The sequence below is a fragment of the Brassica oleracea genome, unplaced genomic scaffold, assembly GCF_000695525.1.
Source record: "Brassica oleracea var. oleracea cultivar TO1000 unplaced genomic scaffold, BOL UnpScaffold00285, whole genome shotgun sequence".
NCBI lineage: Eukaryota > Viridiplantae > Streptophyta > Magnoliopsida > Brassicales > Brassicaceae > Brassica > Brassica oleracea.
Genome location: NW_013617415.1, coordinates 106,243 through 133,088, shown reverse-complemented (window position 1 = coordinate 133,088; position 26,846 = coordinate 106,243). Strand labels below are relative to the sequence as shown.

At 41.7% G+C, this 26,846-nt stretch overlaps 2 protein-coding genes across 2 annotated transcripts; one reads left to right on the top strand and one right to left on the bottom strand.

The window, feature by feature from the left end:
- Positions 1–1,211: 1,211 nt before the first annotated feature.
- On the top strand, positions 1,212–3,006 carry LOC106319550. The gene is made up of 5 exons (XM_013757915.1): positions 1,212–1,369; positions 1,472–1,681; positions 1,772–2,173; positions 2,264–2,506; positions 2,580–3,006. The coding sequence occupies exons 3-5, from the start codon at positions 2,032–2,034 to the stop codon at positions 2,846–2,848; spliced, it is 654 nt and encodes a 217-aa protein (XP_013613369.1). The 5' UTR covers positions 1,212–1,369; positions 1,472–1,681; positions 1,772–2,031; the 3' UTR covers positions 2,849–3,006.
- Positions 3,007–6,047: 3,041 nt separating this feature from the next.
- Positions 6,048–8,790, bottom strand: LOC106319561. The gene is made up of 3 exons (XM_013757933.1): positions 7,935–8,790; positions 7,085–7,859; positions 6,048–6,684 (listed from the first exon to the last, which is right to left on the bottom strand). The coding sequence occupies exons 1-3, from the start codon at positions 8,788–8,790 to the stop codon at positions 6,048–6,050; spliced, it is 2,268 nt and encodes a 755-aa protein (XP_013613387.1).
- Positions 8,791–26,846: the final 18,056 nt, after the last annotated feature.

The following is a 26,846-nucleotide window of genomic DNA, read 5'->3' as shown; positions in this document are numbered from 1 at the left end:
AGAAACTGAACTAAATTAAGAGTAATCATAAACATTTTTATTTTGCATCAGTCAAAAATCTCAATCCAAAAAACGAAGAATATGAAGTGATGAATATAAAACTATTTTGTTACTTTCTCTTTTACCTTGGCTGGCTTTCCATTTCATGCGTCCCTCTTTCTGTGTGTATATGTTTTCTTCTTCTTTTTTAATCTGTAAATTTTTCTTTTATCTTTTTAATATGAATTCCTTTAAAAAAAATGAATCTATGGAGAAGAAGAATGAGATAACGTAGGACGGTAGGAGAGAAGGAGATCAAACAAAGAGTAAAATTAATAGATGGAAGGTTATATGGAAGATACAACAGTTTTGAATCATGATCAATACTTTTGAACGTGGCGTTTATGGTTTTTCTGAACGTGGTATTGATAATCCGATTTTTTTTAGGGATTTAGTTATTGGATGTTAAGAAAAATTGGAATCGAATTTTTTATTTTTGTATTGACATATTAATTTTTTCATACATATTCCACATGTCACTTTTTGATTCGCCAAGCGACTTGCGATTTAGTATATAAAGGATATCATACTATCACTTATAATTTAAAAATAATTTCAAATAAATTTATGGACACAATAAATATAAAAAATTATAAATTTACTTAAAGATTTTGTTAAAAAAATACGGTTATGACTACAGTTTATAAATTTATAATTACAGACAAATATAAAATTAAGAAGTAATTATTTTAAATAATATAGTTTTATAAAAGAATGCAAGTAGTAAAAAAATTATTTGAATGTTTTTTTAAGAAAGATAAATTTATAAAAATAAATTATATTTCTTATTTAAAGATTAATTATCAAAATAAAATAAAATTATTAATAAAAACTATTGATGATTGATGATAGAATTTAGTACTCCCTCTGTTTTTTATTGTAAATAGTTTAAGTAAAATTTGTTTGTTTCAAAATATAAGTAGTTTTCATAATTTTAAGTAACTTTTACTTTTATTGAGTATAGTGTGATCAATCAAATAATATGTATGATTGGTTTAACTACACCTAATATATATATCAAATGCCACTTTTGAAAAAATTAATAACTTTGTTAATATTTATGCATTCACCTAAAACTACCTACATGAAAAAACAGAGGGAGTAATATTGATGATGAATGCACAGATCGGACAGTTGAGAATAGGCCAACACGCTTATGTGAGATCCAGGGGTTAAAAAACATTCGAGGCGCACAGCTAGATAGATCTCGGCAGCGACTAGCGCAGTCATAAAAAAAAAAAAGGAAAACAAACGCTCTCGAGAAAGTTCTTCGATCCTCTCATCGTGGGAACCATGGGCGAAGAAGGCGAGATCAACGAGTTTTTTTCCGGTAAGATCATCTCTCTCCATCTCTTTAACCGAAATTGTTTGTTAGATTTCTATCCGTCATACTTATGCCTTGTTTTTTTTTTTTTTTTTTTTTTTGTCAAAGAGAATACGGCAATGGTGTTCTGGAACATGGATGACTACCCAATACCTGCTGCTGGTATCGATGATCTTGGTTTTATTCGTACTAATATCGAAGAAGTTCTTCATCGAATGGGCTTTCATGGATATAAGGAAATCGATGTGTATTGTAAGCGAATCCAGAGCGACGTACAACAAGAGTTGAGCGAGGCCAGAATCTTTTACTTACCCTCAAGTAAAATAATTTCACAACTCTCTCTCTCTCTCTCTCTCTCTGTCATCGTTTCTACTTAATAATATATGTCTCTCTTTCTTTCTTTGATAGGTACAAGAATTTACATAACTACTGGTGGTAACAAAGCGGCTCCTGTGGATATGACTTCCTTTTTGGTTCATTCCGCACTAACTATTTCTGGACCAAATGGTCCACTCGATTTAGTGGTGATCGCAAAGGCAACTCCGAAAGGGTAGTTAGATAGGGTTATCAAGTGTTTGGAATCGAGGGGTCACACTATTCTCTTAATTGATACGACTGCTATCAGAGGATCTTTCTTTAATGTAGAATCTCTACTTGGTTGTGCACGTATGTTACGTCCTCGTCCTCCTACTCGTAGCGATCTCTCTGAGGGCGAAGAAGAGATTGAAGAAGATTCTTCCGAGGGTGAAGAAGAGTTTGAAGAAGATCCCTCCTATGTTCGCTACTCCTCCAAGAATGTAGATTTCCGCGGTAAGACCATCCCAACCAACTTGTTCTGTTTGTTTATGATTTTTTTATCTGTGATATTAAAATAGTAATTAACTATTTTGCATTGCTCAGAGCCTATAAGACCCGTCAAAGAGAATAGGACAGGCGTCTTCTGGGAGGCTGAAGATTTCCCATTCCCTCCTTTTTCCTCTCCTGATGAGATCTATGGCAAAATCAAATCAGCTCTTTGGGAAAGAGGTTTTACCAATAAGCTTTCAATCTGGGTCTATCTTGATGATAACAAGAAGGGGACTTGGAGGGATGTCCTTCTGGGTGACAAGGTGTGGGCTTCCAGAATCTACTTTCTCCCCGGAGGTAAAATTCCACTCTTTTCTTTCTTTATATCTAAACCTATATCTCACTTCTGTATGTATATTTTTTTTTCCAGGGGATAAAGCCTCGAGACGTATTAGAATGGCAAATGACATTTTTTTTTGGGCAAGGGACTTTCCTTATAAAAGATCTAAAGGAATTGTGTTCCTCTTCTCAGATCAATTCAAAGATGATGCCGAGTACACCGAAATGCTTCAAAATCTCGTGAGCGTAAGTTGCTATGTTCGCTCAATAATTCCCACTCAGGACAGCAACAAACCAGAAAGTCCTAATTGGCCAGGATTGCTAATAGATGGAGGAGGAGGATACTGGGTTGATTACTAGTTGGCTTGGGTCTTGCAGCTCCGTTTGGTTTCTAATTTACTTTGGTACTAGTCTTTCATCATTTCATCAAGTGTCCCTCCATAAACATTATATGTGGTACCTATTTGATATTTCTTTGTATGTGTTTTTTTAATAAGATATTATGTGTTCCCAGTTCCCATTGGTGTGGTCGATGTTCTTGTGGAAAAAGTTTTCTATCCTCTTGTTTTTTGCATTAACTAAAAACTCTCTTCTTCAAAATATCATCGACCTTTACACAGATCAATTGTAGTCTACATTCGTGAATATGTTATTAGTTTTTTTTTAACCAATCAAACAGATTTTGGGAATTCGTAGCCTTACTCGACGAGCACCCATAAGAGACGAGAAAGTCATATTAGCTTCTGCTATGCCATCGATAACTAGTTGCTTGAGAATCCTTGTTTCTGGATTCAGAGAGGCATCATCTGTCTTCCAAAACCTGCAACAAAGACTGACTCGGCCTACCTTCCCAGCGAGTTCCAACGAGACTGACTGAATTCAAACGAGTTCTACAAGTTCCTTGTGCATACTCATGTTATGTGAAAACCAAACGATGTATATTGTTATACCTTTGAAAGCTGCAGAGCGTAGGGAAGTTAGCGGTAATGTTTTTGAGATCTGCATCATCATAGCAATATTATGCTTGGTTTCCCGCCTTTCGTTTTCAACATTTTCTTTTCTTTGGTTACAAGTTCCTAAATCTAAACACAAAAAGTATTGACAATCAAAGAATATATTATCTTGAAAAGAGGTGGAACTCCAGCGTAGATGCAACCCGCGTCAAACAAGCCTCTCTGTTCAGTTGAGTAGATTTACCTCCGCCAACTGTCTAAGGGACTTTTTAAGAATATATTACTCGAATAATTAGTTAATGGTTAACGCCTAATTCCCCGAATAATAATTCGCTAATCCACCTAAGTACGGTCTAGCATTTCTTGAACATTACAAAAACATAACTCTCATTTTTGTAATGGAATATCCTACTTGCAAACAAATCCAGAGAGGATTCCGACCAAAGTCATAGCTTTCCTCCATCGCTTTACCTTCTCCTCGCTAAACCTTTTAGCATGTACTTCAAATTCCTTAGCGGAATGATCGTTCTGTTTACGAGGGATCAACCTCGTAGAAGATTGGCATCATCTTCACCGCGTTTCAGAGATGCTCTCAGATCACAGAGGGTAGCTAGTTGGTTAAGGCACCAGTGAGAGTCAGCGGAGCGAGGGGATAAAATGACGACGGGGTGTTGGTCCCAGTCAAAGCATAAAGATAGAAAATAAGAACACAAGATTTGTTTGGTAGTTTTGATTACCTATTTTGGTTTTCATTATTTGCTTAAATAGAAAAGAAGAACAACATGCTCAGAGTCTCAACTCCTACTAACAAGTGAAATGGGATAGTGGAAGGTTAGTTTCCTCAACACAAAGAAGACTAGGTACTTTTTATTGTGCATGTACGAAATAACAAAACACAACTGAAATTAATTAAAATACTTTGGGTTTGGTTTTCTTCTTCGGTTTGACATCCTCTGGTTTGGTTCATGTGCTTCTGGTTCTTCTACTTCAGTGTCTTTGTCAGCTGTAACTCCATCATTACACCCGCTCTCGAAAATAATCTTGTCCTCAAGATTCAGTGTTGGGAAACTCTTGCGAAGTTGTCCAATACATTCCCACTTAGCCTCTTCAATTGGCAAATCTTGCCACTTCACCAAAGCTTCACATACCTTGTTGCCTACGTTATCCAACGTATGATACTCTATAATGACCTTAGGATTAAGCTTGAGCTGGCCGTTTGTGCGGAGAGGAGGTAATGTACCTGCTGCAGGTGTATCACTGCCCAAGCGCTTCTTCAATAGGGACACATGGAAGACAGGATGAACTCTTGTTCCGTCAGGGAGTTTCAGGCGATAGGCGACTGTGCCAATACGGGCGAGAACCTGAAAAGGACCAAAGTAGCGAGTAGATAGCTTCTGTGAGGACCGCCGGAAGATGGTGTGTTGTCGGTATGGCTGCAAGCGTAAGAAGACTCAATCACCGACATCAAAAGAAACATCACGTCGTTTGCGGTCGGCAGTTTGTTTCATGCGATTGATAGTAGCTTGAAGGTTGTGTTTCAGCTCCTGTAGTACTTTGTCTCGCTCCAGCAATTGTTCATCAAGCTCTTGGATCTGTGTTGAACCTCGTTCATAACCCACAAGTGAAGGAGGATCCTGTCCATAGATCGCCTTATACGGAGATATTCTGGTTGACGCATGGTATGTGGTGTTGTACCAATATTCTGCCCAAGGAATCAAATAGCTCCACTGTTTAGGTCGTTCATGAACAAAGCACCGAAGATACTGCTCAATGCACCGGTTCACGACCTCAGTCTGACCGGTGGTTTGGGGATGGTAGGATGAAGACATGCACAGCTTAGTCTGAGACAAACGCCATAGTTCCTGCCAAAACGCACTGACAAACACTGGATCTCGATCACTGACTATAGATTTAGGCATACCGTGGTGTTCGACAACCGCATCAATGAACTTCGAAGCCACAGACATTGCAGTGTAAGGATGAGAGATAGGAACCAAATGAGCCGCTTTCGATAGTCTGTCGACGATGACCAGTATGGAGGTATGATTATCAGAATGTGGCAGTCCGTCGACGAAATCCATGGAGAGATCTTCCCAAAGCCTATCTGGAATCAGGAGAGGTTGGAGTAAGCCCTTACATAAAAGGCTCTCGGACTTTGCACGTTGACAAACATCACATTCAGTCACGTAGTTGTGGACGGTTTTGTTCATGGATGGCCAATAGAACTGCTGAGAAAGTCGTTTCAGTGTTCGCAGCACTCTAGAGTGTCCTCCTAATGGTGTATCGTGAAACTCTCTGAGCAATGAGGCAATAAAGGAGGAGTTCGGGGGAATTACCAAACGCTTGTTGAAGTATATGAGTCCATTCCGCTTGGCATAAGGCTGGCCAGGACGCTCCTCAGCAAGTTTCCCAATGCGCATCAAATATGGATCAGAGAGACTGATGTGCCGCAACTCATCCCAAAAGTCAGCGTGAAGGCATGGACTGTCTGCACGGCGAGAAAGTGCATCTGCTGCTGCGTTAGCAGAACCTGGTTTGTACATGATTTCGTAGTCGTAGCCGACGAGCTTACCCATCCATTTTCGCTGTTCTGGAGTCAGAATCCTCTATTCAAGAAGGAAACGGAGACTGCATTGATCTGTTTGGATGGTGAATCGACGACCAAGGAGGTAAGGTCTCCATGTGCGTATCGCAATGACAATGGCTAGCATCTCACGCGCATAGGTTGACCAATTTTGCTTTGCTATCCCCAATGATCGACTCATGTAGGCGATCGGTCTGCCTTCTTGTGTGAGAATTTCCCCAATACCATCTCCTGACGCGTCCGTTTGTATAATTAAAGGTTTCGTGAAGTCTGGTAGGGCCAGCGTTGGTGTTGTAGTCATGGCTGTCTTGAGTTTGTCGACAGCGTCATCTGCCAAAGGACTCCATTCAAACTTACCCTTTTTAAGTAAGTTCGTCAGCGGCCGAGCAATGAGTCCATAGTTTTGGATAAACTTTCGATAGTAGCCCGTAACACCAAGAAACCCACGCAACTCAGTGATGGTGGTTGGTTTCGGCCAGTCTATCATGGCTTGGACTTTGGTCTGATCAACCTTGACACCAGCACCAGATATAATGTGCCCCAGATATTCTAGCTCATCTTTTCCGAATTCGCACTTCTTATGCTTCACGAAGAGCTGTTGTTGTTGGAGGATATCGAAGACCAGCTTGACATGTTCGGTGTGTTCAGACCAGGAACGACTGTAGACCAAGATATCATTAAAAAAAAACAAGCACGAATTTACGGAGGTAGTCACAAAATACCGAGTTCATGAGAGACTGGAACGTGGACGGAGCGTTACACAAACCAAAAGGCATCACCAAATATCCGTAGTGTCCGTTGTGTGTGCGGAAGGCTGTTTTGTGAATGTCGCCGGAATGCATACGCACCTGGTGATATCCTGCTGTTAAGTATAGTTTGGTGAAGATAATCGCACCATGTAGCTCGTCTAACATGTCGTCCACAGTTGGTATTGGAAAGCGATCCTTAATGGTAACCGTATTTAGGGCCCGGTAGTCAGTACAGAATCTCCACGATCCGTCCTTCTTTTTGACAAGTAACACCGGTGATGAGAATGGACTGGAACTGGGTCATACAAACCCGGACTCGAGCATTCCGCGCACCTGCTTCTCGATCTCCTCCTTCTGAAAGTGAGCATAGCGATATGGTCTCACGTTGACCGGATCGCTCCCTTCCTTAAGCACAATTCGATGCTCTGTATCTCGTGGTGGTGGCAGATTCGCCGGAACCCAAAATATGTAGTCGTACTGGCGTAGCAATTGCTGCATCGCAACAAGAACAGAGCCACCGTCATCATTACTCTCCGTTTCGAAACAGACAGCGAAGCAAGTGTGGCCCATCTTTGTTTCCTTCTCAATCTCCTCAGGTTGGGCCTGTTCAATGTTGATTGGATGAAGCCCACGAATCGTTTTGGTTTCTCCAGCCTGGGTAAATTGGAGAGTTTGGGCCTCCCAATCACACAATGTCGGCCCAAGTTGTATGAGCCATTGGATCCCTATCACCATGTCGAGTCCTTTGAGCGGTATCGGAAATAAATCGATCGGAAAGTTTACACCGTCGACCCTCGTCTGTACCTTTCGATAAACTCCGTCACACTGCAATGGAAATCCGTCAGCCACCCTTACGTGAAACGGCTTCGTCGGGGTCAGTTGAAGGTTGAGAAGAGCCGCAGTCTCGTCATTGATGAAATTGTGGCTCGCGCCGCTATCAATCAAGGCGATCAACGTCCGCCGCTGTGTCTCTGTGTAAGTGTGGATGGTCTTAGGTGATCCCCATCCTGTAAGTGACTGTAGGGTGATCTCTGCTTCCTCCGTATCAGGTGGGATCTCAATCTCATCATCTTCCTTTTCAATCCCTTCAATGAGTAGGAGCTGCTATTTTCGGCAACGAATATCTGGAGTGTACTTCTCATCGCAGCTGAAACAGAGACCGAGACTCCTTTTGCGTTTCATCTCATCCCAGCTCAGTCGCTTTGGTGTCGCTGACCCTGGTTCTGGCGGTGTTGGGTTAGCATTGTTGGTACGAACGTTCCGTTGAGGAGTGTTAGTGTACCTCCTGGCCCTCTGCAACTGATCATCCCTCATTCTAGCTAACTCAATCTTGGCTTTGAGAGTTCGTGGTTGGAACATGCGAATACTGTCGGATATGGAGTCCTTCACACCACCAATGTAGGGACCAATGAGCGCTTTTTGAGTCCACCCAGTTACCTTGTTTTGTAGTTTTTCGAACTCTCGTTGATAATCACGCAAGCTTCCATTCTGTCTGATTTTTGACAGAGCTTCATCAAAGTCCTCCGCAGCTGATGGTCTGAATCGTGCCCACAATTCCTCCTCCTCGAGAGTTTTGGAAGTGGCCTGCCACCACTCGTTAGCCTCCTCTTCCAAATGATAGGATGCAAACCTTACTCTCCGCTCCATTGGTATTTCCTGGTAGGCAAAGTATTGTTTGGCCTTGCTGATCCATGACGTTGGATCGCCCTGCTGAAACTTGGGAAAGAGCAGCTTGATCCCACGATGTAGAGCCGGCGGAGCCAAGGGATTAGGACCTTCAACTCTCTCTCGGTGCACCAACATTGACGGTTGGGGTGTATCTTCTGGCTTGTCGCCTCTCGGCGCACTGGACCCGCCTTCTCGCATACTTGACACCGCTTCCGACAACATCTGTCTGAAGGATTCCTCCATGCCTCGAAATTTTGCAGTGAAGTTGTCGTTCATCCTGGCGACCTCGTCTTGCACCATGCCCAGACCTGTTTCCAAGTCTGACAACCTCTCCTTGTTGCTTGCCATGACCTTAATGTATGGCTTCAGGTCACGACAACAGAAAAGAAAAAAGAACAAATGCTCTGATACCAAATGTTGGCCCCAGTCAAAGCATAAAGATAGAAAATAAGACACAAGATTTGTTTGGTAGTTTTGACTACCTATTTTGGTTTTCATTATTTGCTTAAATAGAAAAGAAGAACAACATGCTCGGAGTCTCAACTCCTACTAACAAGGGAAATGGGAAAGTGTAAGGTTAGTTTCCTCAACACAAGGAAGACTAGGTCCTTCTTATTGTGCACGTACGAAATAACAAAACACAACTGGAATTAATTAAAATACTTTGGGTTTGGTTTTCTTCTTCGGTTTGACATTGTGCACGTACGAAATAACAAAACACAACTGGAATTAATTAAAATACTTTGGGTTTGGTTTTCTTCTTCGGTTTGACATCCTCGGGTTCGGTCATGTGCTTCTGGTTCTTCTACTTCAGTGTCTTTGTCAGCTGTAACTCCATCAATGGGCTGCAGAGTCTTCCATGGCGGGGAACGGGTCTGATTGATCTCATCACCTCGTTGCATACCTTCGTCGTCGTGAAAGACCAGACTTTGTCTTTTTTTTTGTGGAGAGCGTCGTAGACACGCTCTGTGAAGTTGTGGCGCGTGTCTTCGCCTCGGAAGCTGCGGAAGACGTCGAACTTGAGCTTGTGCGGCTTGGAGATAACTTCTGTCTCCATCTCCGATCTCCAATCTTTCTTGATTAAGAATCAATTCTCCCAGAAAGGTTTTCGTGAAGTCAGAGAGAAAACTGTCGATGGAGATATTTTTTTCTTATAGTAAGACAAAAGCTTTAACGTTGACTGTGTTTGTGGAAGATTTATCTGATTGGAATGCATATCCTGAAGATATTGCTTTCTGGGAAAGAAATGTGAAATATGTGTGGTTGTATTCTTTTCTCTCATCATGGTTTTTATCCCGCTGGATTTTTCCAAGACAAGGTTTTAACGAGGTAACAAATAGCACACCTATGACAGACACCCAAGGGAAATATTAGAATTCCAATGATAAAAATCTATCAACGTTATAAAGTTTTTGAGATCAAGAGAATCGATGAAAATTGTCAAAATCATAGCAAGACTCATGTACTACAGAAGAATGGTGATATCGTTTCCTACATGTTCGGTCAAGTGACAACTTAGCTGATTTATTCAAGAAGATGTTACACCCTGCTACTTCCAAGAAGTCATTTTTATCGGATTATGTCACTTCGAAGATCTCGTACATCTTATCAGACTATGTTGTCTCAAGGATCTCGACGTATGTACACATGAGGGGAAGTCATTACGCGTTGCACTCTTTTTCCCTTAACCATAGTTTTTCCCATTGCCTTTTTCTGGTGAGGTTTTTAACAAGGCATCATCTATGGCGTTTTGAAAGTACTTTGGTATAATGGACATCAAGGGGAAGTGTTATGAATATTGTGATGTCGATTATAGAAAGTCTTGTTCACCAAGATTTACTTTACTTAGTCTCCAAGCTAAATCCTTATATTGTATCCCTATATAAGTAGTTCATTATTCATGGAATAAGAGACACCAATTTCTCTCTTCTCTTCTTTACTTATAACAAGGGACATCTAGAATGAGGGCATATTTTGAGAGATATTTGATGCTATACAATACTTCTCGCAGGGAAATAGCTCGTCTTTCAAAGACTCTAAAATAATCAGAGGGTTGGGACGGGAAAGAAATGATCTACTATGTTGAAATCAATCAATCTAGCAAAGTGAAGCAGAGCATCTTTCTCTTCCATGTGAGAATTGAGAAACAGGAGAGAGACAAGAAGCTAAGTGAGTTATTATTTGTTCTTCAGTACTGAGGTTGTTGTTCTGAGTTCATAAGACTCACCGGTCTCATAATTACATTTTTAATCTCATATTCATGTGTGTGTCATTTGTGGAGAGGATGTTACATGTAAGTACTCTTACATGAAACTCTAGGTTAAAATTCTCAATACTAACCTCTTCTTCTCTACTGTTATACATTAGTAGGTGAAAAGAAATTCGATAGCAGAGACTGACCATACACTATTTCTTAGAAGTAGTGAAGGGTGATAAGAGTCATAGAAAATGAAATGATGAGACTGATTCTCAAGAAACTTACTAAAAACAGAATGACCTAAGCTTCAAAGAAAAAAAATGAAGGGAACAGCTAGATCAACAATCAGTTTTGATGTTGGAGAGTTGTGCCTTGTGGCCATGTCTTAGAGGAGATGTATGTCGAAGTCTTTACCAGTCATATTGTCTAGTATTATAAATGCATAGGAATAAGATTAGTGATGAAGAATGAAGACAATGGAGTCCTTGTTCATATACCTGTAAAAAAATCCGCAGATATGTTCGACTACATTCATAGCTCCCCTCCATCTTTGTTTATCCTACTCGCCAAATCTTTTCGCATGCTCTTCAATATATTTTTCGAAAGGACTCTTTTTCCGAAAATGCCATGGATCAACCTTATAGAAGATCTGTAATATAGGACGACCTAGGGATGATCTCAGATCGCAGAACTTGGCTAATTCTTCAAGGCACCAGTGAGACCTGGCATACTCAGGGGATAAGACTACAACAAACGCCACCAAATCCTCCATAGCCTCCACGGGTTCCTTGCGTTCAACGTCACCGACCCATACCCGGATATGTATCTTGATGAGCGCTTCATAGGGACGATCCGTGAAACTGTGGCTTCTGTCTCTTGGGAACTGAGGAATATGTCCCACTTGAGCCTCGAACGAGGATCAGAAACAGCGCCGGTCTTCATCATCTCTAATCTTTTCTTCTTCGAAATCGAGTTTGTAAGATATAAAGTTTGCATAAATCCTTAACGTTGAGTTCTACGAAAGAGATAATAGTTTTAGTGCTTCAGCACACGTAACCGCTTTTATTTATTTCTCAAAAGGTGGAAGCTGTCATATCTAAAACAACGGACATGGCTCTTCTCCAAACTGGCAATGTCAACGTAGGCCAACTACATATGTAAAGTAAATCAATACAGCATCTATTGTTATTTTTCATGAAAATCTTACAATACTAAAAGTTGATAATACTCATCAGTTAAGGTGTCCACGTCAGCGAATTAAATAAACCAATGAGAGAGTTAAAAAAACTGACATGTCATTTAAGCTTCTGTCGACAAGTTCTTAAACGGACCATTCTTGTGGGCTCATTATTTTCATCACTGGCCCATCTAAAATCCACATGACGTTAACGACGGTGTGATCGACTCCGGCGCTTCCACTCCCTGCAAATTACCGTTTTTTCTCTGAATTAATCACGACCCACAATCATTTACTTCTGTTCTTAAACCCTTTCTTAGTGATTTTTTGTTCCACCTCCCACCGTTCCTCTTCCTAATTCATTTCATCCCATAAATCCCAAATCACCTAATCTGTAAAGCATCCGCTTCTCCTCCTCCTACTCCATCTTTGTCTTCTTCATTGTCTCTCATTCGATGAGGTTTTCTTAATTTGCAACAATATCATTCCCTCTTTGGTGGAATTTAGTTAAGAGATTGAAAAGTTGCATTTTCTCTGGTTTCTGATGCTTTGTTTTTTTTTTTTAATTCTTAGGGTAACAAGGATGCAGGTGGTGACATCAATTTAATTGGTCAGTTCGGTACGGGGTTCTATTCATCATTCTTTCTGGCAGATTGCGTATTGCTGTGATTTCTGTGTACTCTGATCGTTGCTATGCTCACTTCTCTACCAACTGAATACTGTGTTAAGTATCTATGTTTTGAAGGTTATTGTGTCAACGAAGAGCACAAAGGTGATGTTCGTTTGCTCACCCAGGTGATCCATCTGGGTGGAGATGCAAATCAATGTTTGTTTTGTGCATTATAATGCTACATCCAGATGGATCACCCACCTGAATTTTAAAACTCATCTCAAATTCCCACCAAATGAAGGTGAATCTTGATGGTGGATCTGGACGAAGATGCATCTAGTTCAGTTCAAAATGATAAATGACAAAAATGACCTTTTAAAATCAAAATATTATTTTCAAACCGTAAATTCCGTTTTTTGCATATACATTTTTCCGTCAGAACAAAAAAAAATGATTTTCCCGCAAAAACTGAAAAACACTTTTCCGCCTAAACCGCAAAATGATTTTTTTCCGCAAAAAACGTAAAACACACATTTCTAAAAAAAAAACACACTTTTCGGCCAAACCAGTAAAACCACACTTTTCGGCCAGACCAGTAAAACCGAACTTTTTGCCCAAAATCGGAAAAAGCATTTTCCCGCCAAAACCGAAAAAACACATTTTCCCGCCAAAATCCCAAAATTGTATATTCCCGCCAAAACCCAAAAAAAAACATTTTCCCGCCAAAACCGCAAAACAAATTTTCTCGCCAAAACCAGAAAAACATAATTTTCCCGTCAAAACCGGAAAAATGCAATTTCCCGTCAAAACCGAAAGACATATTTTTCCGCCAAAACCAGAAAATGCATTTTCCTGCCAAAACTGGAAAATGTATTTTCCCACCGAAACCGCAGAAAAATATTTTCTGCCAAAACGATGTCTTGAGATTTTACATGGTTTTAAGCATGATTTCCATACTCATTTAGATCATTTAAGATGCATTTAGAGTCTAATTAGGTACATAGCATATGCATGTGTAGTATCTTAGGTTGGGAAAAGCTCAAGTTGAAGTTTGGAGAGTTTGATGGGTAAGCATGAAGAAAAGGGGCATAGGCTAGAAGATGGACCAGGCCGCGGAAAACCAGGTCGGACTGGACCAAGATGCGGAATCGCTCCCGAGAAATCAGCGGAGACGGACCATCCTGCAGACGGAAACCGCAGACAACACCAGTCCGCGGAATCGGACCAGAGAGTTCGAGGTGGGTGTTGTCGGCCGCGTGCGTGTACTGCAGACGAAGGCAGGCCGTGGAATTCGATCAGAGAGACCGAGTTCTACCGGGACGGGCCGCGGACCATGGGCGCGGGTTGGAGCCGTCCGCGGTCGATGCGAAGACCATCTCACCCATTTGTCTTTCGGGTTAAACATGGGTTTGTCGGGTCGACCCGGTTCGAGTTTTAAGCTACTATAAATACATTTTAGACCTAATTTTAGAATATATCTTATTTCCTCTCAAAATACATTGATACTTGGAGAAAGTTTGAATCTTTAGTAATCTAATCTTTCTTTCTTGAGTAATTTGAGTCTATCTCATCTTCTTAACATGATTTCTCTTGAATCTATTATGTGTTTAAGGTTAATCATGAAGATTAGTGAGCAGACTCTTTTTGGATTCATGGGTTAGGATGATTAGGATGATTAAGTGATGATCTAGAATGTTTATAGTAGATTAATATGTTTCCTTGCTTGATTGAGTGATCTTAATTCTAATGTAGAGTTGGCCATTTAGATTAGAAATCTCGACATTTCATTGTCCGAAAGGTGTTCGATGAAAAGTATGAGCCAACTCAACATACTCTTAGCTTACCCTACCAAAGACATTTGATGTTAAGGGAGTTTAGATAGTTGAATGATCTGTTCTTAATGATTGCTTGATTGATACAAACCAAAGAGATTTGATGTTTGATCAATGAGAGGAAATGAGCATTTGTCATGACAAAGAACTTGCTTAGGATTGTTAGACTTAGGGAAATGTGTTGATTGAAACCTTGCCATTCTAGATTGACTCTTAGTCATTTGACATCAAATTCATATACCCATGATATCTCCTTTATCCATTTGCTTGAAAGTTTGCTAGTTAATTGTGTTAGAGTCTTGTTAGTTTAATCAAATCACTTCATTATACTAAATGCACTTAGATTAAGTTTGAACCTACATTCTCTTTGCATTGAAACACTTAGAAATGTATTGACATCTAAAATACTACATTGATTTGAATTACGATAAAAACATCCTTATGACAAAAACGTAAAAATTCATTTTTCCCGTCAAAAACGCAAAAATGCACATTTTCCGTCAAAACCGGAAAAATACATTTTCCCGCCAAAACTGGAAAATGCATTTTCCCGCCAAAACTGGAAAATGTATTTTTGCCGCCGCAACCGCAAAAAATATTTTCTGCCAAAAACGCAAAATGCACTTTTCCCATCATAAACGCAAAAATGCATTTTCTCGTCAAAATCGCTAAAAAACATTTCCCATCAAACCTACAAAAGCGCACTTTTTCGTCAAAAACACATTTCCCGCCAAAACCTCAAAACACACTTTTCCCGCCATAACCGCAAAAAATGTATTTTCCGCCAAACTCATAAAAACGAATTTTTCTGCCAAAACCACAAAAATGCACTTTTTCGTCAAAAACACATTTTCCCTCAAAAACCACAAAAATATTTTCCGCAAAAACCATAAAAATGCTATTTTTCCGCCAAAACGTAAAAAAATATATTTTAGTCATTTTATTAACAAGTCCACCTGGATGCAGATGCAAATAAAAAATGAAAAGCAAACGAACATAGTTGCATTCAGATGATTCATTTGGATGCATGGACGAAATTAAGAAATGAACACCCAGATGGAGCATCTAGGTAAAACATCTAGATGGACCATCCGGATGCATCTTCCAGATGTACAAACGAATGGGGCCAAAGTCTCATAAGCAATACGTAAAGGAAGGAGAAGCAAATCCAAGCAGCTATACCATTAAGGAAGAGACTGATCCTCATCTATTTTTCCTAGAGGAATATGTACTAGACCAAGAAGAAAGTTAAGAAATACCGGGATTGAGAGCTTACTAATGAGACGTGACCAATTTGGGTAAGGACTGCTCGATGTATCTTAACTGCGCTTAGAAATAGTTAAAAGAGTATATTTCTATTCGCTGCAGCTCTTGAACTCTAAGAAGGTGACAACAGAGGAGTACAATTGGACCCACTGGCATCAACCCACATCACAATTGTACATTGGACGGAAAACATATGTTGGAATAGCATATATCCATGAAACAACCCAAGCAGTTTGTGATTTATATTTGTTAGAAAGTGGTGATGACACCATGTTGATCCAATAATGATATATTATTCTCAAACTATTACTGATAATTATCTTGTTGTAGTGTGAGCTCGAGCTTAGATCCATCCTTTATGTGCCACCAGTATCACCAGTGGGAAAGGATGATGTGGTTAATTAAAAGACAAATAATATAAGGCTCTATGTAAAGCGAGTGTTCAAGTGATTTTGACAGGAAGCTGGTGAGAGAAGTATCTCTTGGTGTCCTTTCGAGAAATATGTTTTTTTTTTCTTATTTTGTATGGGCAATTCTCCTAAATAGACTATTTTTAATTTTTTGTCACAAAAATAGACTACAGGGAGGAAAATTGCCAAAATGTTTCATTTAATAGGTAAAAAGACCCTAATACCCTAGATATATAAAAATTAAAAAAATTAACTTTTTTATAGTTTTAGATTATATGTTTTAAAATATGAACTTTTTATATATTTTTTCGTTTTGAACTTTTTTATTTTTTTTTGAAATTTTCTTTTTGTAATTCAAAAATTCTTTTTGATTTTTTTTTTAAAATTTCTATTTTCAAATTTGATATTTATTTTTTATTTTATAAAATTGGAAACCTCAATCTCAAATTCCCACCCCTTAACTCTAAACCCTAAGGTTTGAATTAGTTAACTCTGGGGGTATCAGTGTATATTTACCTCTTTAATGAAACATTTTGGTCATTTTGATCCTTAGAATCTATAGTTGTGACAAAAACGTTTTTAGTGCTATCCTAGGGTATTTCCCATTTTGTATTGATATCCGCTTTTCTGGTGCTTTTTGAACAGTTTCGTCGCCATTTTAGCTTTATCAAAGGTGTTATATGGACTCACATGACACTATCTCCCATTAACGTGTCTCATGAGATTCTTAAAGGAAGTCGCATTGCAAGTGTCTGGTGAAGAAAGCTTTTGGTACGATTATGAGAATTTACTGAGTAAAAACTTGAGAAGTATGCTTCAGAACTCTTCATCCCTTTTGCTAACATTTTCACTCTCTTTTTGTCCCGTTACAATTACCTGCTTTGTTCTGGTGATGATTATCCTGACGAATGAGAACGACAATTTTAACTATTTACTTAGGGCTATGAACAAGTATGGAAGATCCCAACTCTCACAAAAACTCAATCCTTCGTTTGGAAAGTGCTCTATTGGCTGCGTATGAGGTTGCCTCGAGAGGCTTGAAGACAGATGAAAGATGAGTAACATGTGATGAAACAAGTGTTGGTCTTGATAGAGAATCTATTGATTATTCCCTTTTCAGGTGAGAAACATGTGAGGCTTTGTCAAAGGAATAGCTGGAGCAAAATGATCCAGCCTGTTGAAAGGAGGATGTGAGAACGTACTGAAACCCTTTTAAATTTCCTAACTTTTTGTGTGCATCTGCATAATGCTCGTTGTTCATGACTGTTGTAATTGTCGTCTTATAAGGTAGAATATGGAGTACGTTTCCCGTATGTTTGATAGACCACGGATTTTACCATTTTTAACCATGGTTTATGAATGTTTTAAAATATATTACTACTATATAGAGTATTTAGAGTAATTACATGTTCATGTACTATCTGGAAGCAAATGATGTATTTGGAGATTTTTCGAGATCTTTTGAGCTTCGCTAGAAGCAAGAGTTGGTCGAAGGTCGCAATTCAGTATCGACAGACAGTTACCACCAAATATCGATCAATGTTGGGATCCTCACATCGATCGATTTTGAAGCCATCCGAGAATTAACGACAAATTAGAAGATTTCGAGTTTCACAAAAGTCTTAATAATTACATTATTAGTCCTTGGCCACCTGTTAGACTATTTATTAGGGTTTTGTATCATTTTAGAGGCAGACTTGCCTAGAGACCTTTTAGACCTAGTTTGGAGGAGGCAAGAAGCCACCATTGAAAGAGGAGAGCTTAGTTGGAGAGATAGATCATCTAATGCAAAACATAGAAGATCTTGAACTCCCTTGTGTTCATATTTCTCTTTACTTTTACTATTATTTATCTAAGTATTATTAAGACTATCATAACTATGAGTTTCATGAATATGTCTGAGTAGTCCTTACTGTTAGATTTAGGTTTCTCAAATGGGTTGATAAATGTAATATTGACACAACAATTGTTAGGGTGCTTAGAAATATAGTTCATTCATCTAGTTGTGCTTAAAGCTAAGTTTGGAATTGATCACCCTTTAAACTTAGATCTTAGGACTCATTGGGATCAAGCCATTGCTTGACCCAATACCTGAAAATAACTAGTATGATCTAACTGCCTAGATACATACTATAGTTGGAATACAAACCAAACTTGTCCGTAAAGCTTTCTTGAAGAAGTATCGATCAACGCAGCGATAGCCCTGTCGATCAATATTTCGAAAGGTGTATCGAACGATATTCACAAAGAATTATCGATCGACACTTTCTCGTGATTAAAATACGAGAGTTGAGATCCGAGATCCAGATTAGGCAATCAAATAGATTGTATCTTCGTTTGAATTCAAGAACAAGTAACATTAATTGTTTGGGTCGAAAACGGTTACGACGAAGTTAATATCCAAACCTCCGCAAAAACAAGTGTGAGTGTCTTTCTGCGACAATTATGCTTGGTAAAATGAATGTCACGACACATGATCTCGAGATAAAACCTTGTTCAAGTCTCAGTTGGACCAAACACAAGCTGTCCCAAGGTAACAGAAGCGTATCTAAACCAACAATGGATAGGTTCGAGTGTGACGATCGGAACACAGACAAGCCAAGCTCAGTCACTACGCAACGACCGAACATGTACACTGCCCGGTCGCTACGTAGCGGCCGAGTGTACGTTCCGCTCGGTCGCTACGTAGCGACCAAACATGCACACTGCCCGGTCGCTACGTAGCGACTGAGTTCGAGCCAATCTCGGTCGCTACGTAGAGACCGAGCGTACGTCCCACTCGGTCGCTACGTAGAGACCGAGCGTACGTCCCACTCGGTCGTTACGTAGCGACCGAGCGTACGTCCCACTCGGTCGCTACGTAGCGACCGAGCATACGTCCCACTTGGTCGCTACGTAGCGACCGAGCGTGCGTGCCGTTCGGTCGCTATGTAGCGACTGAGCTTTTCCAAAACGTCAAATACGACACGAATCCATGCATTCTCGTCTACTCTTTGATGCTATCTCTCGAAGACCGTAGCAAACCCATTTCATGTTTCTCAACAATTGAAGTCATCAATCGAACTTTATGATAAAAACCGCGGAAAGTTCGTTTTTATCGAAAGAAACTGTAATAAACGCCTCGAGCCAAAAGACGGCCCAAAGGGACCTAAGATATGACTAGAAGCCCACTTTACGATTTCTTAACGAAAAGCCCGTAAACCGTAGGACGGTTTACGCTTGGTTCGCAAGGAAAGATAAATTTCAAGTTTCCGCGGATAAATACGAAGTTTTGAAAGATAATTACGAAGATCGGGAAAAATGGAATATCTCCATTTTTTGCTATGACGGCTTAAGGGCAGAAGGGGAAAAGCGTAAACCGACCTAGGAGCAAGTATATAAGGGATCCTAGGCGAGAGGCCTAAAAGAGGACTTTGGACACAACAAACTTAGGACTTAGAGCGATTTTAGGCAATTTTCCGTTTTTGTTATTCGGGCTAGGACTCAATTAGGTTTTTGCCGTTTTAGGGTTTTTAGAACTAGGAATCTTGCCGACAGCTCTCGTAGCCCAGGCACTTACCTTGTTGTAAACGCTAAAACGCAGATTCGGAATAAGAACTATCTTGCTCTCTTTTACGATTTCTTATTTTATTACTGTTCTCGTTTCGTGTTCTGATTGCTTGGCGTGTGGTATTAGCAGATATCCGGGACCTCTGGGAAACTAGGGTTCTCCTACTTTCCTAATTTAAACAGAAATCGACAGTGTGAATTTCGGTTCCCCCAGTTTGGCGCTAGAAGGAGGGGGGGATACGGATCAATCTAACTCTCAACCACATCACGCTCAACCAGACATGTCAACTGATGACGCAAACAACGTGGAAACTACTCTTAACGGAGGCAGCGGCACTGATCTCCACACTCCAGCAGCGGACTTAACCACGGCCAATGCACCAGCCAACGCCGCGGCGCTCGAGGAGTTTAAATAGATGTTCGCCACCTAAGAAAAAAGGTCGGAATAACATGATAAGCTTGTAAGCACCTTGACCAAACAAGTCAAAACCTTAACGGCAAGGACTCGAGTAATCCGTCCCCGCGGAACCACGAAAGTTCGCGGGAAAAGACTCGACTTCGCAACCCCACTCGACAGGCCTGGAACGTCGCGGGAATGACCTTCGGGCCAAAACCCTGGCAAAAAATCCCCTGCCAAAAAAAGGAACTCTGAGAGTCCTCCACCTCCCGCGAAGGACTCGGAGGTTAATGAAGTCGAGCACGTCGACTTGGATCCCAGCGACGTCTCCAACGATACCAAGGAGGACACCGATCTGCTCGGGAAAGCTCTCCGTTCGATAAGCCAATGACGGAAGAGGAGGAAATCCTCTATTGGAATGAACAAGAAGAGCTGGCTGAAAAGCAAACTGAGATCACTCGCCGTAAACACCGACAAGCTCGGAAATCTACTGACGAGACGTTGGACATCCGCGATCTTCGCGATTACATCACCAAAACTGCGGCGGAAGTAAGGACCGTGAAATCCCAGATCCATCACGCTACCAGTGCTGCCCTCGAGATCGACAGACAGTTGGAGGGGGCTCGGAAGACGCCATTCACCGCTCGCATCTCCGATATGAGGGTATTTGATCCGGGAAAAATCAAAGTACCAAAGTATGATGGTATGACTGATCCTAAAGCGCACCTTCAGGCTTGAGGGGTGATTCAGGTCGCCATAGGGCGAGCTGAATGAGCCCTCTCAGCTCGCCACACGGCGAGCTGATGCGGACAGTCTTGACTCATCGAGCCGACTTGTTTTCGTCGTAAAATCTCAACGGAAAATCCAATTAAAACGTGTTTTGGTAAAACCCTCACACGTTGAGATTTATCTGATTTGGTTACGGGGTTTGATAGGTTTTATCGTTGCCCTTTTGTTTAGACGGAGAAATCGCGAGCTCGTTTCATGCTCTTTCCGTGGTGAAGAGTCTCGATTAGGTTTTCGATTTAGTTAAGTACTACAGCGTTTGCATGAGCGTTGGCTATAGGAGTAGTCGCTGCTGGAGTTGTTTTACCAACGTTTTTTAGCTTTGCCCATCTCCACATCAGAACTTCGCTTGTCACCATGGGAAGAAGACATGTTAAAAATAAGGGATTTGTGTGGGAACCGAAATTCACACTGTCGATTTCCGTAAAAGAAGGAAACTTAGAAAACCCCTAATTTTCCAGAGGACCCGGATCTCTGCGAGAGCCAACGACAAGTAACCAAATAAATGCGGAAAATATGAGAAAACATGATAAAACGAATTTACAAAGAAAGTAGGTCTTATTTCGAATTCGCGTAAGAGCGTTGCGATCATTGCAAGAGAATACAAAGGCTTTGGCCGCAGGGGCCTTCAGCGAGTTATCTAGTTCTAGCAACATAAAACCCTAATCCTAGTTGAGTCGCAGCTCGATAACAAAAGACGAAAAAGATATCCAAAAGGCTTTGATTAATTTCGGACTGAACCTTATGAAAGGATGCCTACGTACCCCTTTCGAGGATTAAGCCAAACATAGTTTGATTGAAAGAGTAGAACAAGAGATTGAACCGCCTTTGCGAGTTTGTCTAGTAATCGAGTGCCAGTTACAGAAACATAACATGTCGAGAATAATGCCGAAAGTTTCTAAGTGCAGAGAGTTCTAAGAGTAAAAATAATTGTCCCTTTGTGTCTTCAACCTCGACGTCCCTATATACTCCTCCTAGAGGCGGTTGCCGTCATAGCATAAAATGGAGATATTCTATTTTTCCCGATCTTCACAATTATCTTTAAAACTTCCATATTTATCCGCGGAAACTTGACATTTATCGTTCCTTGTGGACCAAGCGTAAACCGTGCTGTGGTTTACGCGCTTTTGGTTAAGAAATCGTAGGATGGGCCTCGAGTCGTGTTTTAGGTCCCTTTAGGCCGTCTTTCGACTCGACACGTTTACTACGATTTCTTCTGACAATGAACGAATTTTCCGCGGTTTCTAATCCGTAAAGTTTGATCGATGAGTTTGAATAGCGGAAAACATGGACTGAGCCTGCTACGGTCTTCGGGAGATAGCATTTGAAGGTTTGGCGAGAATGCATGGACTGGTGTCGTATCGATGTTCGGAAGAGCTCGATCGCAGCGTAGCGACCAAACTTTGGCTCAAGCCCGGTCGCTACGTAGCGACCGAGCGGGAAGAGCGCTCGGTCGCTACGCAGCGACCGTGCTTTGGCTTGAGCTCGGTCGCTACGTAGCAACCGAGCTCAAGCCAAAGCTTGGTCGCTGCGTAGCGACCGAGGGATCGTCCCTAGCTCGGTCGCTGCGTAGCGACCGAGCAGGATGATCGCTCGGTCGCTACGTAGTGACCGAGCTTCGGCTCGAGTTCGGTAGCTACGTAGCGACCGAGCTTTGGCTGAAGCTCGGTCTCTACGTAGAGACAGAGCGGGATGAGCGCTCGGTCGCTACATAGCGACCGAGCGGGATGATCGCTACGTAGCGACCGAGCTTTGGCTCGTGCTCGGTCGCTACGTAGCGACCAAGCGGGACAAGCGCTTGGTCGCTACGTAACGAACGAGCTTCGGCTCGTGCTCGGTTGGTACGGCTCGAGCTCGGTCTCTAAGTAGCGACCGAGCTTTGGCTTGAGCTCGGTCGCTACGTAGCGACCGAACCGGACGATCGCTCGGTCGCTACGCGCTACGTAGCGACGGAGCACGCTACGTAGCGACCGAGCACGCTACGTAGCGACCGAGCACGGGTGAGAGATCGGTCGCTACGTAGCGACCAGCTTTTGTGCTGGTTGCTACGCGGCAACCTTGTTCTCGTCATTCTCCGATTTTTCGTGAATGTGTTTTCTCCGCAAGATTCTTCGTAAAACTAGATCATTTTCTAAGATTTATTTTTCGTAAAAAACGTTCATGCCGATTTTTACGGACTTTCAGACATTGATTCTGTCGTGACCGATTTTGACCCCAACACCAAGTAAGCCCATTTCCTAGCGATTAAGAAGACATGTAGAGCTGATCAGTTGGCACAGACTTACATTGGGGAGATTGTGAGAATGCATGGAGTTCCCGTGAGCGTTGTATCGGATCGGGATGTAAAGTTCACATCTGATTTTTCGAGAACCTTTCAATAGGCACTTGGGACAAAAGTCCATATGAGCACAGCTTATCACCCGCAGACAGACGGTCAGTCCGAGAGGACTATCCAGACCTTAGAGGATTTGCTCAGAGCTTGCGTCTTAGATTGGGAAGGTAGTTGGGTGAAGTATCTACCTTTAGCCGAGTTTGCCTACAACAACAACTATTATTCGAGTATTGGGATGGCACCATATGAGGCTTTATATGGTAGACCTTGTCGCACACCACTTTGTTGGACAGAAGTGGGGGAGCGACGTGAGATAGAACCAGCCATGGTTCAAGTGACGGTAGAGCAGGTTGAAATGCTCAAGGTTTGGCTTAAGGAAGCCCATGACCGTCAGAAGAGTTATGCAGATAAGCGGCGTAAGGATTTGGAGTTCCAGGTTGGCGACCTGGTATACCTGAAAATAAGGACATTTCAGGGAGGATCTACGACTCGGAAGCTAAAGAAGCTTAAGCCGAGATATATGGGACCATATCCTATTTTGGAGCGGACAGTTGCCTACCGATTGGATTTATTAGAAGAGTTATCAGACTTCCATGACGTGTTTCATGTTTTGGTTTTGAGGAAAGTCGTGAGAGAACCGGAGCTCATTTTGCAGTAGCCGCCCAGTGACCTTGGTAGGAATATATGTGCGCCGTGTCAGTCAGTAGAGATATTGGATCGCCAAGGGAAAGCAGATCATGGTATGATGACCATGTTGGTCAAAGTTCTTTGGGAGATAGATGGTATTCAGGAGGAGACTTGGGAGTAGCCCCAAATGAGGATTGATTACCCGTAGCTATTTCCAGATATCATTGGAGAGCCAGTTGGTGATTCGAATTCGGGGTCGAATTCCTTATTAGTTTGGGAGAGTTGTAATAACCCAAATTCTGGCCCGGTGAATTCAAGCCCAGGCCCAGCCGAAATGGCCCAAGGTATTTTGTATAAATATCCAATCCCATAACTTTGTTTTTTCCACCAAGTATCAAGAAAGTTTTAGAGAGAGACAAATAGTGATCTAAAGGGAAGTGTGATCATTTTATAGTGGGGGAGTCACCGGAGCTCGTCGCCGGAGCCACCATGTGCCGTGATCAAGTCCAGCCCGTCACCACCGATCATCACCTTAGGTATCCGCCGGAAACCGTTTGCCTCTAAGTTTAGTTTCGGCCGTTTTAGTAAATCAACCATATATTCCTAACCGTTGAGAATTTCATTCATGAAAGACCACCATCGTGTTTCCCTCGTTGAGACGAAGCCGTAGACACCAACCACGCCGTAATCGGAGCTCGGACGAAGCCGCTAGAGCCTCCCGATGTTTCGCATCCGCGCGTGCGTTTCACGCACGTGCCACCGTCTCCGACCGCCATTCGCCAGAGCCGTCGTGCTTGACCACCATCAGCCCGCCACCGTGAAGCTGCCGCCGCATCGCCTCCACACCTCTGCCGTCGCCGGTGACTTCCGGTAAGACACAGCCATCCGCAGTCGCCGCCGATGACCAGTGCCGGTGACTCGCGGGCGACTCGCCAACCCGGCCGAGTCTATCCGGTTAGTCAACTCGGTGACTCTGTCAACTGGTTGGTTTAGCCCGTTTAAATTAATTTTGGTTCGGTTAGGGTAAACCGGTGGGTTAGGACAAATTGATTTCTGGTCAAGGGTTGACCGGATTGACCTTTGACCAGCGAGTTGACTTTTCCATAAACCTTGACCAGACCCGTTTTAAACCGTTCGAAAGGCGTTCTGACTCGATTTCTCACCCTGATTTCAGATTTGGAGTCTATTTGAGCATCTGGAGTTCATAGATACCACTTCTTCTTTTTGCTAAGGTGAGGGCTTCTCCGTTTAAATCATGAGCTAGTTTGGTACTACCATTATGGAAAGTTTAGTTTCGAAACATGATCCGTCTCTGTGAATCGAGTCTGTTTGATAGTCTTGCTTGTTCATTATTGATATTGATTGTTAAACCGGAAATAGGATAATAGAGGATTCAACGGTTGATTGAAATGATTGATGTTAAGAATTGTTAATTATATATATATGTATATATGTTAGTCCATGTGTTGAGATTGCGGGGTGCAGAGGTGATTGCACTAGGCCACGGGATTTGCAGGGTACAGAGACGTTTGTACTAGGTAGCCTGTTTGATAGATCGCGGGGTACGAAGATATCTGTACTAGGCCGTGTGTTTAGCGGGGTACAGAGTGGACTACTGTACATACGACGCTTATAGAGTCATATATATATTTATATCCTTATGAGGAAATGCGGTATGCTATCATCGCATTGGTTGTAGCATGTCTAGTCCACTAGACATATTGTAAGACCCGATCCCGGTCGACTAGGCCGCGGTCGATGCCTCACATCGCTCGGTCCATACCCTGACCGAACCTCTCAAAATTTTTGCCCTTTATTTAAACATCGCCCATAGGCAAGGGCTAACTCAGATCTTAGCTCAATACTACCATAGTCTTTCCTGGCTTAGATTAATACAACACATACGCAGTGGAATAATATCATCATCCATTGGTCTATAACCAATCTAATACTCGTCCGGTCGAATCACCTCAGCTAATGGTTAGTACTCTCAACTACCAGCTAGCTCAAAGGTCGATCCTAGACCCGAATCAAGTCATACGAATCCGATGTTCCATTACCCTAGTCCATTCTATCTAGAACTAAGCAAGAGTTACTAGATCATACCTTAGCCACATCAACGGAGCTTTTTAGCTCATCGGTCCATCTGCTCTAGCTGAATGAACTTGTAAACAAGCTGATCAAGCTGTCACACTCGAACTGAGCTAAGTCCGAGCTATGGCCAGCTGCCATATACTGCGTCCAGCTTCTTTACACGTAAAACAACTCCCCTAGGTACTTAGTCATTGAGCCAACCATCCCCACTGACTTAAGTAACCCTTGAGAAGTCTTCAAACAACTAAGGACATGCATTTGGCCCTTCCCGGCTCATGCTTCATTCAACATCCTTTAGCTTATCAGCTTATCATATCAAGTTCATATTATGGACTAACAATGCCCATCATATCCTAAGTCAATTAACCAACCACCCGACATGACCCAGAACTGATGAGTCTTCACACATACATAACCGACAATGGAACCATGTCCCAACGAAGCCGATCACTACTGCTCTTACAACCTGTGCATCCTTTGATCAATCAGATCAGACACCTTGACCCATCATCTATGGATCAGGTGGTCCATCCTTACCCATGATCAGATCACACACGGCCTTCCTTGAATAATAACACCCAAGCTCAGTCTTATGGTCCACGCCACCAAGCACTAGCTAGACTCTTCTTTATGGCTCTTAGCCAATGCTTTGCACATAGCTTACCAACCCAAGGTTGATAACTAACATTCCTTATGATCAATAATCAAAAGTGACAAAAATTTCACAATACACAAGAATATGATCCGATAACCTAACACAAGGACCTATCATTGCACGGCTGGTTCCATAACTAATCGATCAATTTTTCATTAAACACAAATCTGGCCGATTTCAAATGTGATCCAAAAACTAAATAAAATTCATGTAAACTCATGATAATTCCCAACTAAGAGAATGCCATAATCAGAATTTGCAGAACCGGCCTCGATCCTAGAGATATCAGCCAAGATCAGCCAAACCGACCAAAAGTGGACATCATCAAATCAATTCCTAAAAACTGATTAAAATTCATGAAAACTCATGATAATACATAACTAAGAGATTCCCATAATCAGATTCCAAAGAACTGATCCAGAACATATAGATCTTGATCAAGAACAGCCCGACTAAGGCCATGGACATCATT

Bases quoted from the DNA above. Each gene is read 5' to 3' on its own strand.
- LOC106319550 (XM_013757915.1), top strand. From the start codon at position 2,032: ATGTTACGTCCTCGTCCTCCTACTCGTAGCGATCTCTCTGAGGGCGAA. The intron at 2,174-2,263 runs GTAAGACCATCC...TGCATTGCTCAG, and splicing joins CAAGAATGTAGATTTCCGCG to AGCCTATAAGACCCGTCAAA. The intron at 2,507-2,579 runs GTAAAATTCCAC...TTTTTTTTCCAG, and splicing joins AATCTACTTTCTCCCCGGAG to GGGATAAAGCCTCGAGACGT.
- LOC106319561 (XM_013757933.1), bottom strand. From the start codon at position 8,790: ATGGCAAGCAACAAGGAGAGGTTGTCAGACTTGGAAACAGGTCTGGGC. The intron at 7,860-7,934 runs GTCTCTGTTTCA...TACTCATTGAAG, and splicing joins GAAACGCAAAAGGAGTCTCG to GGATTGAAAAGGAAGATGAT. The intron at 6,685-7,084 runs GTTTGTATGACC...CTTGGTCTACAG, and splicing joins CGCGGAATGCTCGAGTCCGG to TCGTTCCTGGTCTGAACACA.